A 19,803-nucleotide genomic window follows, 5' to 3' on the forward strand; every position below is an offset into this window, starting at 1 on the left:
AATGCAACAGGCAACAAAGGAAGAAAGGAGGAGGCCGACAGCTACAAGTATCTCCCTCTGGCAGCCCAGACACAAACACACCTCTATTGTCCCCGTTCCGCTGGACGTTTTGACATTTCGGACAGATAACACAACACGTTGAGTCCAGTTATTCAGATAATATATACTTATGTGTGGATGCGGTGCCCGACTAAAAGAAAAGAGATGTTTTCGACAGCAAACGGTAGCTAGCTGACTAGCTAGCGAGCTCACGTTAGCCCGCTGGCTAGTTGGCTGCTAGCAGGCGAGCTTTTCTTGACGTTTTTTCTTTTTGCAAAACAAAACAAAAACCTCGATGAGCCATTCGGACGAATAATTCAATCACAAATGCAGATGATGAATTAAACCGGTACGTAGCAACGTGATTTAGGTTGTTGTGGAATATAGACCCACGTTAAATATGAATGTTAGTTTGATCTTTAAATGTGCCAGAAAGCTAGCTTGTTCTTGTTGGCTGTCTGGCAACACTTGCTAACCCGTTAGCTGCCAGACACACATCACAGCAGCTCACACACAAGGTAGCTAGCTAACGTTGATAATCAACGTTGACTAGCAGTATTTGATATACGATCATATGTATAGTTGTTTACGATTGGGGCTATGGGTGAAATTGGAACTGATAATGCCTAACATTTGATAACCATTTGGCCAAATTAGCAAAGCTAATTGCAAGCTGCTGGTTCAGAGTAGGCCTGACAGGTCAGGGCAAACGTTGCTGTCAATGAGACAAGAAGCGTCGTTAAAGGGATCATATAATTAAACGAATTTAACTATTTGCAAGGAGGGGGATGCGCTGTCTGATCAATATATTGTATTAGGATTTTCATTCGATCTCTACTTGTTTTTGTAGCATCAAATGAGAGGTGGTAGAAGTGGGACCTAGCCCTTTCAACTGAGTCACCATTTTCAGGCAGATAATGGTGAGTAATCAAATGGCTGATTATGAAGGAGGGACCCTTTTAATTGACAACAGAATGTGTCAACATGCTTTGTGTATTACACGGGTTATACAACTAACGAGAGGCATCTCAATAATGATTTGTCAATTTGACAGAATTGTAGCTCCAATGTACAGTTTCTATGTCAAATGTATGTCAGTATTCCAATGTACAGTGCCCCCCCCCCCCCTACCCACCCCCCCCCCCACCTCCAATGTACAGCCCCACCCCACCTCCCCAACCTTCCCCAATGCACAGTTTCTATGTCAAATGTATATACACTCTTTTTCTGGATTTTTTTTTTTTTTTTTAGTATCACAAACTGTACTGTATTTGAAAATCTGGTATGTCATAAATGTATAGATGTAGCAGTACTGTCTATCTGTATGTCGTGTGTCATATGATGAATTGAAAATGGGGGACCCTGATGGAAACGAGACGAAAGTCTTTCTCAGGTCTGCATCCTCTTAACAATTGTATGTATTGAGCTGTACTGTACTGTACCCATTCTGCAATCTGTTAATAAACTTTTCAATCAATCAATCAATCAATCAATTTAATTGGCAGCTGACGGTGCTGGGTATGCAATTGATTGATTGATTTATTGACATTTTTATTAACAGATTGCAGAATGGGTACAGTACAGCTCAGCTCAATACCCACAATTGTTAAGGGGATTCAGACCAGAGAAAGACTTTCGTCTTGTTTACATCAGGGTCCCCCATTTTCAATTCATCAAAACATATATGAAGACTACTGTTGCATCTAGACATTTATGACATACCAGATCTACAAATATACAGTACTGTTTATGTGTACAAAAGGAGTCTGAAAAGAGAGTATATACATTTGAGGGGGCAGAAACTGTACATTGGAGGGGGTTGGGTAGGTGGGGGGGGGGGGGGGGGGGTTGGGTAGTGACCCAATTATAAAATGAAATTCACTTTTTGGAATATGGTCCCACATGATCCTCTGCTGTGTCTTTATAGCTAGTCTGCTCGGACTTATCTGGATTTTCTATATATGTTTGTGGGCGGTCAGTTAACATGGCTATTCTTATTCAATCATTAAGACACTTGTCTCTCAAGCCACCTGTCTGTCTATTAATGTTGTGTTTTTCTTTTCCTCTATTTTATTTCCCCCCTGCAGAGGATGACTGTTCCACTGTATGTATGACTAGCTCTGTGCATCCTGATGGGAGGACACTGTGGATAGTACCTTCATCAGGACCCCAGGAGAGCCATCCTGTCCCATGTGCCCCTCCAGGACGGCCTGTCAGAATGAAGAAGATAAGCCTTAAGACCATCCGCAAGTCCCTCAACATCAAGGGCAAGGAGGAGGGTGACTTTGTCATGCTCCAGCAGCCCTCGCTGACGGCCGACTTCTCCAAGGAGGAGTCCCTCTTCGGGGGATGCTACACCAAAGACCTGGCGGGCTGCGACCCGGGCGGCGAGGAGGACAAGGCCGGCCAGAACAACAAGGGCCGCACCAAGAGCGAGAGCCTGATGGGCTCGCTGAAGCGGCGGCTGTCCGCCAAGCAGAAGGCCAAGGCCGGCTCGCCCGCCACAGGCTCGGCCAACGACGACGACGCCTCGTCCTCGGCGCCCGTGGGCTTCAACGACGTGAAGGCCCAGCGGCCCCTGAGGGCGGCGTCGCTGCGGAGCCACCACTACAGCCCCTCGCCGTGGCCCCTGCGCTCCGTCACCGCGGACGACGCCTGCATCAAGATGGAGGTGAAGGTAAAGGCCATGGTCCATTCGCCGAGCCCCAACCTGAACGGCGTCCGCCGGGAGTTCCAGCGCGACTTCCAGATGGACGGGCTGATCCAGGACCAGGCGGAGTCCCTCAAGAGCTTCCAGCAGCCGCAGAACGGCGAGCTGCACCTGGACATGGACGAACATGACGTGCCTGTGGTGCTGGGGCTCACGCCTCAGGACTACGTCCAGTACACAATGCCTTTAGACGAGGGAATGTACCCGGAGGGCTCGCACTCCTTCTGCCTGGATGGCCCCTCTCCCATGGAGGTGGTGACGGAGGCGGACGGCGGGTCCCTCCTCGCCGACCGGAGCCGGGAGGAGCACGAGCTGGTGCCCCCGGACCTGTTCCTGGAGCCCTCGGTGGATGCACTCCTCGTGGGCTCCTCCGGCGTGGTGCTTCAGGGCTCCAGAGTCGAAGCGCCGCCACCCCTCTCTCCTCTCCTGCCGCGCCTGCCCAACATCGCGGAGCTGATCCCCAGAACTTTTTTGGGGTTCAGCTCCGCGGACAGCCGGGTGGCGGAGCGGATGAGACACCACCTGAACTTCGACCCCACCTCGGCCCCCGGGGTCAGCCGCGTGTACGAGTCGGTGCAGAGCAGCGGCCCCATGGTGGTCACCAGCCTGACGGAGGAGCTGAAGAAGCTGGCGAGGCAGGGCTGGTACTGGGGCCCCATCACGCGCTGGGAGGCGGAGGAGAAGCTGGTCAACCTGGCCGACGGCTCCTTCCTGGTGCGCGACAGCTCCGACGACCGGTACCTCCTCAGCCTGAGCTTCCGCTCGCAGGGCAAGACCCTGCACACGCGCATCGAGCACTCCAATGGCCGCTTCAGCTTCTATGAGCAGCCCGACGTGGAGGGCCACACCTCCATCGTGGACCTCATCGAATACTCCATCAAGGACTCGGAGAGCGGGGCCTTCTGCTACTCCCGGTCCCGCCTGCCGGGCTCCGCCACCTACCCCGTCAGGCTGACGAACCCTGTGTCTCGGTTTATGCAAGTGCGCTCCCTGCAGTACCTGTGTCGCTTCGTCATCAGACAGTACACCAGGATAGACCTGATCCAGAAGCTGCCTTTACCGAACAAGATGAAAGATTACCTGCAGGAGAAGCACTACTGAGGACAAGTGATGGAACAGTGCAGGTGCCGGATTCGCTCCGGGGTGAAACCTCGTCACTGCCTCTACCTCCAGGTCAAAGCGTAGCACGACAAACTAACGATACATGACGTTCTTATTTGTATTTCAAAAACGATTATGTCCAGTCATTGTATGTACAATTAGTTCATGACGTACACAAACGTGGTTTCAGTTCTGATGAGCTTGGTGTGGTGTTAGCGTAGCATTGTAAATGGCTAGCTTGCCATGGTGGTTGACATTAGCTATTTAACAGTTAGCTAGTTAGCTTCTCTATCAAGGACAAACGGTCAATTTGTGTTTCTAAATACAGTGGAAACCGATTGTACACATGACGACAGATTGACTACCATTTTGAAATGCAAATGGGAACTTTACATTATTGTCGGTTTGTCCCTTTAGTTTCAACCCAGACTCAAGGTTAGGAACAGATTTCACCCCGGAAGGAAATTGATCCGCACCAGAGGACAATGGTAGCAACTTGCACTTTTGGGTTCAGTTAAAGAGATTTTAAAACAAGGTTTACATACATCCATGGTTTTGAGACACTTGGTTCCATTGGCTCTTTTTTGTTTTGTGTCCAGGCAACGTCTTCAGTGTTCAGTCCTCCATTCCACTCTTCAGGGGTTTTCATTTGGGATTTGGTCACAATCAGGGTGGCTCTGGTCTCACAGAGTAACACAGGGTCTACACGGAGTCCGCTGTAGCCACCTGGTAGAGCTATATACAGCGAAGTGAATTCTAGATGTGTACAGCGCTACACACACGCATTCTAACGTGGGGTTTATGGGGAAGTGTGTTCAGTGTTGCAAGTAGTCAATGTGTCTGATTTAAGGTCTGTAGAAATAAGCGTGTTTCACTTTACATTTTGGGTTGGTGTCGGAAAAGGTCGCAGAGTTTTGACAATTCACAGGATTCATGTGGATATTTTGAGAGTTGGGTTCAGTGGGGGGTTTACGATTTGCGTCTCGCCTAAGGCTCTGCAGTTACCATCAGTAGTTGTAAACGGAGATTATATTGACTTTATGATTTTAACAATTTGGTCGAAGGAAATTAGCTTTAGGGAATTTAGTTGTATGGCTGCATGTAGCCATTTTATAATGTTCTAAAGGTACTACCTAATACGAAGATGCTGGTGTTCATGTTGTAATGCTCTTCAAAGTAATGGAAGTGAGTTGATGTGTATAGACCTATTTTAAAGATTCAAATATGAATAAGTAACCTTAAGATAACGTTAAAATGTATTGGGAATGTCGCAAAAACAGCTCGGGCCTAACAACTCAACGTCGTAAAACCGACGATGCTTTTCTCTGCATGTAGTGAAGGCTTTAAAGACTGTCGAGTGAAGTGCGTGTGATCCGGTTATCGTCTACAGGACGGGACGGCTCAATGACACGAGGGTAAAGGAATACTTAGTCTGTTGAAGTTTAAAAGAGGAACGATCTGAAGTGGCTACATTTCTATTACATTCATGGTAGCGGATTAAAGCGATGTAAATGACCCTCGACGCCAGGAATGTGGACTCGTAGCCGAACCGGTTCTACTCGTAAAAGGGGTGACTTCTCTGAGTCGTAGAGCCTCTCCGTGGCAGTAAGGAGCCGGACTTGGGTCAACAGGAATCCCTTAAACAGCGGGAGCTTAGGTCGTGGGACGTTAGGAAAAGCCAGGATAGATTAAAAGAGCCTCTACTGCGTCACGCCGGGCAGTCTGGCGCATGACAGAAAGGTCTAAGCACGGTCACACGACGTCACCGCTGTCCACGGTGGTGTACGGTGACGTCGGAGAGTGTCAGCGATCACCGTCGCTTATCGACATGGTCCAGCCCCCCCCCCCCCCCTTAGAGCTGTATCACCCAACAGACTATCTAGTCTGCCTGCCGGGCTGCTTGTTTCGGAGCAAAGGGAAGAGCACACGGTATGCTGCGCAAGTGCTTTATATACGGATACTTCGACAGGGAATTGTGTTTTTCACATTTAACGTCGGAGCATCTTCTTTTGACATTGGTGTCCTTAATTAAACAAAAAATTTAAAGAAAGTATTTGGAGAATGTTTTTGTCGGACGACGTCGGTAGGAACGTAGATTTAGTTTTAGCGGTCTGTCGTCGTCCAGAGGAGGCTGCCACGGCTAGCACAGCAGAAGTTAGAAGGAACATTGAATTGAATGGTGTTGCATGTTTTAAAAGACATTTTACTGCTTTGAAATGTATAGGAATGAAGGATCTAGGTTGTGTGTTTGGCTGTGTAGAGGGATCTGTTTTTCTTCTTTTTGGTGTTCACGATCACAAGCTGGACATTCTATGTGCAGGAAATGTATTTTTGTTAGGCTCTTTTTGTGAATAATTTTGTGACACCTGCCATTTGGGGGGGGGGGGGGGGGGGGCGTGGTGGCGGCGTTGTCTGTACATCAAACCTTGCTTGTACTTAAGATAATTTCCCTTGGGGAAATTCGGGCGTCATAGCAGCATGGGGGGAGGGGAGGTACAGGTATGGGCAGTGTAGTAGTAGAAAAAGACATAAATATAGGCAATAAAATGTGATCTGAATACGAGAGAAGATGCAGTGTAAACAATATAATGAACTCTGAATATAATATGAGGAAAAAAATAAACCGTGAACAATATATAGCTCAACTTAAAGGAGTTGAGTTATATAGTCCGTTTCAACTGTTTTCAGTTGCTAGGTAACGACAATCACTACCAATTAAACACCCATTCCAGAGCCGCCGCTGACCCGCGCTCTAAACACAAAGAAACAGATCTGGCGCGATGCTAAACTACAGACCGTAGTCTCGATTGGTTTCAGGATGAGAATTCTGTCTGCAGCGCCCTTTTCATCCATACTGTTAGTCCGTTTACAGACGATATGTTGGCCTGCGGTTTCCAGTAAGGCGTACAGTACATACCTCTTATGTAGTCGCGTTACGGCATTGAAACGATCAAGGACGGGAATAGGAACGAACGTGTGTTTTGAGTTGACCCGTTCTTTTTTACCTGCTCACGGACCAATCGCGGAAAGCAATGCATGGTGCGTATACTGCGTAACCATGACAACCACATTGAACACTCGCTTAAACTCGATTGGAGAAATGGTTTTGTCGCACTTGAATCTTCACCACCGACGTGCTTCAACTCTCGTCTTCTCCTTAAAGTCGCTTGGTCGTCGTCCCTCAGATGGCAGTGTTGGGGAGGAAATTATGTCACAACAATCCAACTTACGCACCCGGGTGCACATTTACCGTTTATATGTTCACGTTCAACTGTTTTAGATTGAATTGATATCACATTTTTGTGTTTTCGACGTGTCTATGGGATGCAAAGGGTTAAGGCACCAGCATCATATCTTGGCCTCTGTTGTTATTGTCAATTTCTTTTTGGGGTGGGGGCGGCTTTCACGGAATGGGATCACGGCTAGAATGTGGATATAAAATTGAAGCGATTTTAGGTTTGTTTTTCTCTTTTTTTTTTTTGTTTAAATGTGAAAATCATTGTTTAGTCTTGATAATACAGTGTACCTTTTTCAATAGTATTTTCTGGTTTATATAGTTATATCTCGTCAGATCCAGACGAGCGGGAGACGATTTTTGTCTTTAAAAAAAAAACACAAGATAAACGGTTTCTCCGCTGTGATTTTTCTAAAAGACTTCAGTAGCCTGGGATTAATTCAGTTCATTATCGTTTAACATTATTGCCTTCAGTGTGTGTGCGTGCGTGTGTGAATCTAGAGGTCTATGCTTGTTTAAACTGCTGAAGCATTTAGCATCATGACGGCTGTTTAGCACTTAACAAGCGCCACTGTTTTTATTTTGTTTTTATTTTATTTTATCAGCATCTCTGCAAATGAAGGCAATTGTTTACAATGATATGTCCCCATACCCCCCCTTTTTTTGTTTATCCTCACACATGAACGTCTTTGGTACAATTTGAAAAGAAAAAAAAACGTTTTATTTCATTTTTTAATGTGTTATACACATTTGTGCTGCTTAATGGTTATGATCGCCTTTTCCCTCGTATTTTAACAACGGGGGAGATAGAATGTCACCATTTTTAGATGTATGTACACATAATGACTTTGCTTATCATCTTGGGAGTACAACGTAGATTTGCAATTTGTAAATGACTGTAGTCCGTAAAGAAAATGTCACCATTAGTCATCATTAGTTAGTGAGTTTTAGCCTATTAGGAAGTCCTAGAATTACTCCTCACTCCAGTTTACATTTAGTTGTTGACTGTAAATTTTTCCAAAGTAGATTTTGTTTGTCTTTTTTTCTATCTCTTTTTTTTCTTTTTTTTTTCTTTTTGGAAAGAATCAACAGTGATTTATTGCACATTTTGGATACAGTTCAAGAAGTTTTTTGTATCTGCCGATTATAAATTATAAATAAAAACTATATTCTGAATCTCTTTTATTTCAGTGGTCTCTATAATGTTATGGTTATCCAATAATAATAATAATAATAAACTTCATTTGTATAGCACCTTTCATACAGAAACTGCAGCTCAAAGTGCTTCACAACAGAAAAACGATGGGCATAAAATGAGCACATAAAGTGCAGACATAAAATCACATAAAATTCACATTAGGATCTAACAGGCCACATTGTTTATGGTTTGATTCAAAAACACATCTTGTCAAAAGGTCAATTATAATAAAGTTTTGCTAACTTAGTTACTGCTTAGGTAAAACATTTTGTTCCTCACATTTGACCCATTCACTCACACCAATGGCGGAGGCGACCATGCAAGGTGCCAACCTGCTCATCGGGAGCAGTTAGGGCCCGGGGTTAAGTGTCTTGCTCAAGGACACATTGACACGCTGCCCGGGAGGAGCGGGAATCGAACCGGGAACCTTCTGACTACCAGACGACCACTCTACCTCCTGAGCCGCTGCGATGTGCTCTACACTGACCATGTCATCTTCGGTCGCCGCTTCCTCAACCAACATTTTTTTTAAAGCGCAGAGTACCACCTTTCTCGTCGCCATTTTCCATGCCAGATGGCAGTCGCTCGGCTCTCAGATAGAGCAGAATGTTAAGTGATTCAAAAAAGCACTCAGTGCTCACGATGAGCATTCTCACCGTGAACGCTCAGTTACTTAAAGCACACAGTAAAGAGTGTAGTTTATTTTTAAAGAAAATGGAGAGAAGAATCGTCCAGGAGTCCGTTCATGCGTTTTCAACAACTTTATTGAATAGACATTTAAACAGATTATCCCTTTATAGTAAAAATTACGTATACATCCAGCTTAAATAATTCATGCCTTAACAACTCCTTTTAGGGCCTTGACACTTCTTTATCAGATCAACTGAACCAAAATAATGAAGATTCTCTCTTAGGGAGGATCATTTCTGATAACGCCTGTGACATTAAATCAGTGCTTTGGACACTTCCCCTTACCTTGAACTTAAAGGTTGTCTAGACTTTTGAAATATAGGATATACATCCTAGTTTACAGTTTAGTAGCTGAAATAACAAAGATAGATTTAGTTGAGATTGAGAATATACTGCAAGAGCATGTTGGGGTGTTTCCAAAGTCCAACCGAAATGAGCATTAGATGAGCGTTATTCTTTTAAGAACATGTTTATGTACAGTATATAGAGCCTTATACTGTTAAACGATGATGTCGAAACTCCCCTTTTCCTGAGACCAAACAGAGTCTTTTTTGGGGAGAAACTCCAGGGCACTGATCCAGGGAATAGTCTGAATGAAAACCATGCAGCTTTCAAGATTCGATTTGATTAGATTCAAATTTATTGCCGTTATTGTACTGTACTGTATGTAAAAAGTACAGTACAACGAAAAGAAGTGTGTCATCCAACCAGAGTGCAAATATAACAGTAAAGTGCAATAGTAATATACAATGTACAGGTGATTAAACTGGGTATAAAATATATAAATTAGTACTACTGTCGTAATTACTTCCGTAATCAGATGTACAGAGTTGTAGTATTAATTATTAATATGTAAAGTGATACAGAAAGAAAAAGGCTCTATCGACAAACACATTTATGTCAGATGTGAATATTTATACCGGGAGAAAATTATAGTGATTTGATATGTTAATTTTATTAATTTGTCGATGACATCAGTGGAGAAACATCACACTCATGCAATACCTGCTTTACAGTAGTCACAAAGCTCCCATCATTACATTTACATTTAGTCATTTAGCTGATGCTTTTATCCAAAAGTCAGCAGGAAGGGTACATCGGCAGCTAAGGGTCAGTGGCATTGTTTGTCAAATAGGATCAAAATTGAGTGTTGCACTCTGAGTGCATAGTAGTATAGACATATTAGAATGATAGGTAGTTCAGATTCAGATTATTTTATTGTCACAGCTTTTTTAAATGTACATACATTCAGAAAAACGTGAGATGTTTGTTTTTCCAGGCTCCTCAACCGTAGACTGTGAGAGGTCTATAGTGAGAGGTCTATGAGGTCTATAGAGAGGTCTATGGTGAGATGTCTATAGAGGTCTGTAGTGAGAGGTCTATAGTGAGAGGTTTATAGAGAGGTCTATAGTGAGAGGTCTATATTGAGAGGTCTATAGTGAGAGGTATATGGTGACGGTGAGAGGTCTATAGTGAGAGGTCTACAGAGAGGTCTATAGTGAGAGGTCTATATTGAGAGGTCTATAGTGAGAGGTCTATAGAGACTACCTGCTATAGTCTCGTCACCAGCACCTCTTCTTCCAGAGGAGACTGAGGAAAGCCCATCAGTCCCCTCAGATGCTGGTGAACTTATACTGGTGTGCCATAGAAAGCATCCTCACCAACGGCATCACATTCTGGTACGGCAACTGCACAGCCTCAGACCGGAAAGCACTGCAGAGGGTGGTGATCTATATCTATAGTGAGAGGTCTATAGAGAGGTCTATAGTGAGAGGTTTATAGTGAGAGGTCTATAGTGAGAGGTCTATAATGAGAGGTCTATAGTGAGAGGTCTATAATGAGAGGTCTATAATGAGAGGTCTATAGTGAGAGGTTTATAGTGAGAGGCCTATAATGAGAGGTCTATAGTGAGAGGTCTATAATGAGAGGTATATAGTGAGAGGTCTATAGTGAGAGGACAGAGGTCTATTGGCCATTGATTAAGAAAACCAAAAAACAACAATCCAGATTTGAACAAATAAATGTATCATAAGAAGTATAGAAGCAGAAGTGGTCTGCATGAGGAGGAGGAAGGTCTTGTTAACCGCTGACGTCTTGACAGGCCCTCACCAGGCATCTGAGGTGAAAACGCACAACTATTTATTCTCTCTCTCTCTCTCTCTCTCTCTCTCTCTCTCTCTCTCTCTCTCTCTCTCTCTCTCTCTCTCTCTCTCTCTCTCCACGCCCTGACTCATATGATTTATTCATAGCACACGCTGCTGGTATGTCATAGGGAGATGCCTCCATCATGAGAGGCCTCATCTCTCGCCTCCGAGTTCTACCACCCCCCCCCTCTTTATTTTTTTCTTATTTATTTAGTCGTTTTTTTCTTTCTTCCAAATGTTTATTTTGGCAAAAAGAAAAAATCACGAGGGTAGAACTTTGGGTTTTTTTCTTCTCAGAAAAGCGTCAAGTTGTCAGGGTGTGACACGGCGTCTCTGCGCTCGTCTGTGAAACACAGTTCATCCTGCTCGCTCCGCTGCCTCCAGCGCTCGCTGCTCCAGGGATGTCTGCTCACACTCATCCGGGGCTCAGCGCGGCTACTACACACAGTTGTTTTCCCCTGATACCTGTCAGTCGTTCCAAAATTCAGACCTGTTGCTATTTTCTGGTAAACATGCGGTGGTGAATAAAAAACAACAACAACAACAGACAACTCAATTGGAATTTCACTCGATAGGAGTGATAAGACAGCGAGAGCAAAGCCCGGCTCGCGTGACCAGGTTCTGAGTCGTCGGTGGTGCGCTGACCTAGAAGATCAGCATGGTTCTTCTTTTTTAATAGACCTGGCCTGGTCAGACTCGGTGTGTGTGCGTGCAACAAGGAGGCGAAAAGGAACACAATCCTGGTCAGAACAACAGGGCAGACGACAATATATTGAAGATAAGATAAGATATTTCATTATTGATCCCCTTGGGTAAATTCGGGCGTTGTAGCAGCATGGGGGAGGTAAAGGTATGGGCAGGGACATAGTAGAAAGACAGAAATATAAGCAATACAATTAAATCTGAAGATAAAATGAATATAAAAATACGAGATAATAAAAGTAGTGAAAAGTCAGGGACTCTCCCTCTCTCTGCCCTTATCTTTCTTTCTCTCATTGACTTATCTCCCTCAATACTCCTGCTCAACCTAGACTATGTCTCACACTCCTTCTGTCTCTCCCTTTCTGTACTTCTCTTCCTCTCTCTCTCCCCTGTCTCCCTCTCTCCCCCATCTCCCCCCCCTCTCTCTCTGTTATAAAATATGTGATAAATTAACAGTATACACAAGGTGCAAGAGATACGTAAAAGGCAAACGACTCTCACTCACAACTATGCTAATTAAACAGTTTGAAACAACTTTGAGTTATTTATTTCTGGGAAAAGTAATATCAGCAGTTTAAAATGATCATTGAGTCCTCTCCAAGGACCTCCAGGCCCCCAAAACAACTCACTCATCATATCCAGGGAGGCTTCCCCAGCGCATCAGCCTCTCCAGGAAGGAAGCTTGGCGCTCAAAGAGTAGGACAGACTAGCAGCAAGGAGTCCCTGGGTAGCTTCACCAAGGAGGCACTGGAGCACACGGGCCATATTGCATCTTTTTATTATAAGGACTGACGTTTAGATCTCTGAGTCACCAGCGCTTGACATTAACACCCGCCACCCACCAAATGCGGGTAGAATTGGGCAGTGGCGTGTAACTCCGTCACTCTTACCAGCCACTTTGGCGGGTAGACCGTGCAGCGTCACCATTTTAGAGTCAAGTCAAGTCAAGTCGAGTCAAGAGTTTTATTTGTCACGGCGTACAAATATACAGTGAAATGCGGGGGGTCTTGCCCGCAACGATTGTGCATAATACAATAATAAGAATCCAATAGGATGAGAATTCGACATTTGTGCAATAATACAAGTAATCAAAGTAGGGCATATCAGGTATATGTACATGAGTTTTACAAGAGCATGCTAAGACATGCTAGGTCCTTTGATAGTGCAATACACTGTTAGCTGCGGATGAGGCACTGGGTCTTTATGTACACTGCTATACAATCTCAAGTTATACTATACTATTTTTTAAAGTGACCTTTCATTTTGTAAAGTGTGAGCGTGTGCAGCATGAGTGTGTGTGTTCAGGGGCGTAGCTGGGGGGGGGGGGGTTTAGGATGATTCCAAGGGCCCAAGACATCACTCAGGTGTATTATTGATGCTCTCATTGTACTATGTTTGTTTCTGAAGTGTGTGTGTGTGTGTGTGTGTGTGTGTGTGTGTGTGTGTGTGTGTGTGTGTGTGTGTGTGTGTGTGTGTGTGTGTGTGTGTGTGTGTGTGTGTGTGTGAGATATATAGAGAGAGGGGGGGCTTTGATAGACTATTGCATTGGTCCATTCATTGAAGATGAACGCAATGCGACATCCTTTACTAGGCTCACCCACCAACAGTGCAGGTGCTGAACTGCTGATCCGAATGTATAGGTAAAAACCATATTATGCGTTTTCATCAATAAATAAATGGCGGTTACGCACGCTCGCTTCCACAGGGGGCCTAGAAATACATTCTTTCATGGGGCCCATAATCTACAGCTACGCCCCTGTGTGTGTTCATGTTAAAGTGACTGCTAGTGTGTGAGCGTGTACAGTGTGTGTGTTGTGTGTGTGCTCATTGTGCTTGTGTGTGGAGAGTTCAGTGTTCAAGACTCTGATGGCCTGGGGGAAGAAGCTGAGCCGAAATCTCTCTGTCCTAGTTGCTGGTGTTCGCAGACGTTTGCCTGACCGCAGCAGCTTGAACAGGCTGTTGTTGGGGTGGTGAGGGTCTTTCATTATTCTGCAGGCTCTGGATTTGCACCTCTTGTTATAGGACCTGCAGGGGTGGTAGTGTACCACTCTCTGTAGGGCCTTCTTGTCCTGTGCCGTGCTGTTTCCATACCAGGCAGTGATGTTTCCAGTCAAGATGCTCTACAGCTCCGGAGTAGAAGGACTGGAGTATCTTCCCTGATACTCTGAACTTCCTTAACTGTCTCAGGTGGTAGAGGCGCTGCTTCGCCTTTTTTATGACTGAGTCTATGTGTGTTGTCCATGTCAGATCCTCTGAGATGTGGACCCCCAGGTACTTGAAGCTGCTCACCCTGTCCACGGTAGCCCCGTTTATCCTCAGTGGTGTGTGTGTCCCCTGCTGTTTTCTCCTAAAATCCATGATCAGCTCCTTGGTTTTACCAATGTTCAGGAGCAGGCTGTTGTACCTCAACCTCCTCCTGGTAGTCAGAGATCAGCCCCACCACCACTGTGTCGTCCGCAAACTTCACTATGGAGTTGGAGCTGAACTTGGCCACACAGTCATGTGTGTATAGTGAATACAGCAGGGGGCTCAGGACCCAGCCCTGGGGGGACCCGATACTCAGGGTGATGGTGTTGGAGGTCTGACCCCCCACCCTGACCGCCTGGGGCCTTTCACTCAGAAAGTCCAGTATCCAGGCGCTCAGAGCGGAACTCAGACCCAGCTCGATCAGCTTGTCCACCAGTCTGGTGGGGACTATGGTGTTGAACGCTGAGCTGTAGTCAATGAACAACAGTCTCACATAGCCCCCCTTCTGGCAGTCTAGGTGAGAGAGGGTGCTGTGCAGTACTTGGTAGACCGCATCATCAGTGGACCTGTTTGGCCTGTATGCAAATTGCATAGGGTCCATATCACTGGGGAGGGAGGCACAAATGTAATCCTTAACCAGCCTCTCAAAACATGTCATGGCCACAGAGGTGAGTGCCACTGGTCTGTAGTCATTGAGACCTGTTGGGGAGGATTTCTTTGGTACCGGGATAATAGTAGACACCTTGAAGCAGGCAGGTACCACGGATTCAGCCAGGGATAGATTAAATATGGTGGTGAACACTGGGGCTAGCTGGTTAGCACAGGACTTATAGTATACGTCCTGTTATCCCATCTGGGCCAGCAGCCTTCCTGGTGTTCACCCGCATAAATGATCTTCTCACACTGTGTTCCGTCAATGAGAGAGTGCCCCCGCCCCCCGCGGATGCCCCCCCCCCCCTCCACGACAGCCGGCGCGTCAGTGACGTCGTTAGCCGGTGAGCTAGTGTCGCCACTGTTTGCACCAAACCGTGTGTAGAAGGAGTTGAGTTGGTCCGCGAGAGAGGCGTTGGCGCTCCCCATTGAGGGGGCGCTGACTTTGTAGTCAGTTATCGTCCACAGTCCCCGCCATAAGCCTCTTGTGTCAGTCTGTGCCATTTGTGCCTCCATCTTATCAGCATATGTCCTCTTAGCAAGTTTAACAGCCTTGCGCAGAGTATAGACTGTTGCCTTGTACTCATCCATATTTCCTGTCTCTCTGCCCAGGTTGTAAGCAGTGGTGCAAGTTTTCAGAGCTGCTCTGATAGTACTGTCCATCCACGGTTTCGCTGACATCACTGGCGCTTCCCTGGAACATTCCCCAGTCTACGTCCTCTAGAGCGCCCTGAAGCGTGGCCTCTGATTGGTCGGACCATCTTTTTACCTCACGTGACACGACGGCGTCACGTGATCTCTGCCTGTAAGCCGGATATAGGAAAATGGAGTCGTGATCCGATGTGCTTGTAGCCCCCGCTAGTGGCGGAGCCGGTACAGCCTTGTAGCCGGCTCTGAACGGGGTGTAGCAATGATCCAGCGTATTTCCTCCCCTGGTGGAGCAGGCGATGTGCTGAAAAAAGGATGGCATCACTTTCTTCAGATTCGCCTGTTGAAGTCGCCTGCTATGACCATTGCTGCGTCCGGATGTTTAATCTGGTGGATGTTGAGCTTCCCCTGTAGCTCCGCTAGGGCCCTGACGGTGTTCGCTTGGGGAGGGATGTATACTGCCATCATGATTATCGGGGGAGATGAAATGGTTGACTTTGAATGGAAAGATGTTCGAGATCCGGGGAGCATGAACTGGAGAGTATCTTAATCTCCTTTGGGCTAGTCCAGCCATTGTTTGTGAGGAGACAGACACCCCCTCCAGAGCCCTTCCCGGAGGCTTCTGTACGGTCCGCTCGGAAGACGGTGAAGGAGTCCGAAGGAGAGACGCTGTGATCCGGAGTCGCTGGTTTCAGCCATGTCTCCGTGAAGCACATGATGTTACAGTCTCTCACCTCTCGCTGGAATCGAACCCTCGCCCGTAGATCACCCATCTTGTTCTCCAGCGAACGTACATTTGCCAGGAAAATGGATGGAATCGCCGGACGGTAAGCAGAGCTTTTTTGCCTTATTCTGTTTCCGCTCCTCCTTCCCCTGTGTTTCTTCTTTGTCCTGCCGCCGTCTTTGTCCCCCTTCTCTTTGTCTCTGTCCCGCATGATCTCTGATGGCCAATCTTGGCATAAAATGTCTCTAAACTCCTCTTTAAGTCCAGAGTTTAGGTCTATAAGTGACTGGCGGTCGTATGACGTCCCCGCCAGTGTAGTTTCCATAAAAAAGGTATTAAAAATAAACATAATAACTAAAAGTATGCACAATCTTCGCGGAGCAAAACCGACGGCGACTGACCTGGGTCGCGCCATCACGCTATGAGTCGTAGTGAAGAGTCTCATTCTCTCTCTCTCACTCTCTCTCGGAACACAGTGTGCGCTTACTTGCGTCACGCATAATGAGAGTCTCTCTCTCTCTCTCTCTCTCTCTCTCTCTCTCTCTCTCTCTCTCTCTCTCTCTCTCTCTCTCTCTCTGTCTCAAGTAGCCAAACTTTACATTATAAAAACTTACTGGATATTTGGATAGAGTGTGTGTGTGTGTGTGTGTGTGTGTGTGTGATTTTTGGCTGGTGAAAATACTGAGTGGCTAGTGACTTTGGAAAACCACTAGCCACAGTGGCTGGTGAGCCAAAAAAGTTCATGTCAAGCCCTGAACACGTCGCTACGCGATGGCGCTATACTCTTACATTTTACATTTAGTCATTTAGCTGGCGCTTTTATCCAAAGCGACTCACAGATTGTGTACAACAAGTCGGCAGGAACGGTACACCTCTGGCGGCTAAGGGTAGGTGGTATTGTTCGTCTAGCAGTGTCAAACTTCAGTGCTACACTCTGAGTGCATAGTAGTATAGACATGTTAGCATTGTAGATAGTAGTATAGACATAGTAGCATAGTACATAGTAGGTAGTAGTATAGGCATAGTAGCATAGTACATGATAGTAGTATAGACATAGTAGCATAGTATATATTAGGTAGCGGTATATGCATAGTACATAGTAGATAGTAGTATAGACATAGTAGCATAGTACATAGTAGTATTGGCATAGTAGCATAGTAGATAGTAGTATTGGCATAGTAGCATAGTAGATAGTAAAATAGACATAGTAGCATAGTACATAGTAGTATTGGCATAGTAGCATAGTAGATAGTAGTATTGGCATAGTAGCATAGTAGATAGTAGAATAGACATAGTAGCATAGTACATTAGGTAGTAGTATAGGTATAGTAGCACAGTACATAGTAGATAGTAGTATAGGCATAGTACATAGTAGTATAGGCATAGTAGCATAGTACATAGTAGATAGTAGTATAGGCATAGTAGATAGTAGTATAGACATAGTAGCATAGTACATATTATGTAGCAGTATAGGTATAGTAGCACAGTACATAGTCAATAGTATAGACATAGCAGATAGTAGTATAGGCATAGTAGCATAGTACATAGTAGATAGTAGTATAGGCATAGTAGATAGTAGTATTATAGACATAGTAGATAGTAGTATAGGCATAGTAGCATAGTACATAGTAGATAGTAGTATGTATAGGCAGAGTAGCTTAGGACACATTCTGGTGTACGTCTGAGAGGCACGTCTGCAAGGTTGAGATGGTACGCTCCTGTAGGGGTGTCTGAACTCGTTGGTTAATATATAGTTGCAGGTAAGAAGGATATATAAATGTTTTGACCCTCTTATTCTTTACCTCTTTTGGGAAGGGGGTTGTCTTTCATATTAGCTATATGTTTTGAGGGGGACAAACTTACCTCTTCTCAATATTGTCCCCTGCAACCCCTCTCCCCTAAATCTACGCCTATGGGCCTAAATCTACCTATATGGACGGCTCCCATATGGTTGCCTATATAAACATGGTATATGCCTGTCGGTGCTGTACATAGGTATATTCATCAAAATCAATTTAAAAATCCAAGACAACCCGCATGCAGTCCGCGTTTGCTTTTCCTTCTGCGCTTAATGTCGACACAAAAGTGCTCATTTGTGAGCATATTTCCTCTCGGTGTGGTTCTTAGTCGGAGACTATTTACTCTGGAGAACCCATCCGTCAGATGTCTCTTCCCTCTGATGGATGATCCAGCTCCGCCATCTGGCGCTCTGCGTGGCGCGCCCATTTGTCACCTGCAAACAGGGATGATGGAGACAGCTTGGATTAGCCCGCATACATACATATCGCTTTAAGTCGTCATGCCAGGAAAGCGTCGGTGGGTCCTAGCCGGTAATGATAAAGCCGGGTAACCTGCTGGCAACAGATGTCTTTCATGCCCGGAGAGTGAGGCGTCCGCTGCTATTAATGCTTGTGATCTCACGCCAGCGATGCCGCGCGCGGGGCTAGAGGGCCTCGCCTTCCCTCATCTATCACGCGTTAGATGTCTCTGAACCGCAATTAGCCCCGTTAGAGAAAGGGAACTGCCTTTGTCGCCATCGCACATCCCCCACCGAAAACCCCTGGCCTCGTCAGACACAACGGGCATTGCAATGATTCCTCACAGTGTGCGGCGTTAGGGGCGCGTGCGTGTGTGTTCAAGTTCAGCTCGGCAGTGAAAAGTGAGGGACTCTCCCTCTCTGCCCTCATCTTTCTTTCTCTCATTGACTTATCTCCCTCAATATCTCCTGCTCAACCTAGACTATGTCTCACTCCCTCTGTCTCTCTCCCCTTCTCTCTCTCTCCCTTTCTGTCCTTCTCTTCCTCCCTCCCTCTCTCTCTCTCTCTCTCTCTCTCTCTCTCTCTCTCTCTCTCTCTCTCTCTCTCTCTCTCTCTCTCTCTCTCTCTCTCTCTGTCCATCTCTCTCTCCCCCCATCTCTCCCCCTCTCTCTCTCTCCGTTCTATGGCTCTTTGGAATGCGTCGATGGTCCTTCTCCAAATCAGATGCTATATGCAACGTCTCCTGTGACGTGGCGCCGCGGGCCTGTTGGAGTGCAGCGTACAAAGTGGGGGAACACACCTGTCCGTACCCGTACGTGCTCTGGAAGCAGCCAGAGGCGCTGGGCATTGTTAATGACCAGGAAGTGACTTCGCCAGATGGCACACGGCTCCGCTGTTTCAGGGGGAAAAAAGACTGCCCAGTTTGGCTTTTGATTGATTATCTCTTCTCTCTAATACAACATTTTTGTTTAGAAAAACAGTATTTTTTACAGTGCGTGTGAGCGTCATGTGATTTATTTTGTGCTGTGTTTTGCTCATATTTTTGGACGGCAAGTGGAAAGTTTAGATTTAGTAACCTGAGCCGTTAATAAATTACCTCTCCGTTGGATCATTTCTGTATCATTGCAAATGGCAAACGTGATGTGCTTACATACTGTAGGCTTTGTGTAATCATGTGCACGGAGGCTAGCTAAGTGTATATGTGTGTGCTTATGCGCATGTGTGTTTATATGTGTGTGTGTGTATGCATGTGTATGTGTGCTCATGCACATGTGTGCGCATGTGTGTTTAATTTATAGTGTGTGCATGTGTGTTTATGTGTGCTCATGTGCATGTGTGTTTATGTGTGCTCATGTGCATGTGTGTTTTTGTGTGCTCATGTGCGTGTGTGTTTATAAGATAAGATAAGATAAGATATTCCTTTATTAGGTTATACCGGTATGGGCAGGGTAATAGT

General features: G+C 45.8%; 2 protein-coding genes across 3 annotated transcripts in view; both read left to right on the forward strand.

Moving 5' to 3' along the window:
- Window positions 1–19,803, forward strand: part of dok6 (docking protein 6) — a gene marked incomplete at both ends in the record, with an annotated part of 666,878 nt that overhangs the window by 521,896 nt on the left and 125,179 nt on the right. The gene's annotated exons all lie outside the window — the stretch shown is intronic.
- Window positions 37–6,239, forward strand: socs6a (suppressor of cytokine signaling 6a). 2 transcript variants are annotated; one of them, XM_084326470.1, is made up of 3 exons: window positions 37–388; window positions 890–959; window positions 2,127–6,239. In XM_084326470.1, exon 3 carries the CDS (start codon window positions 2,150–2,152, stop codon window positions 3,848–3,850), a length of 1,701 nt encoding a protein of 566 aa, XP_084182596.1. In that variant the 5' UTR covers window positions 37–388; window positions 890–959; window positions 2,127–2,149; the 3' UTR covers window positions 3,851–6,239. The 2 variants fall into 2 exon arrangements, with proteins under 2 accessions (XP_084182596.1, XP_084182597.1); XM_084326471.1 differs by lacking the exon at window positions 890–959.

The sequence above is a fragment of the Notolepis coatsorum genome, assembly GCF_963971535.1.
Source record: "Notolepis coatsorum genome assembly, chromosome: 12".
Taxonomy (NCBI): Eukaryota; Metazoa; Chordata; class Actinopteri; order Aulopiformes; family Paralepididae; genus Notolepis; species Notolepis coatsorum.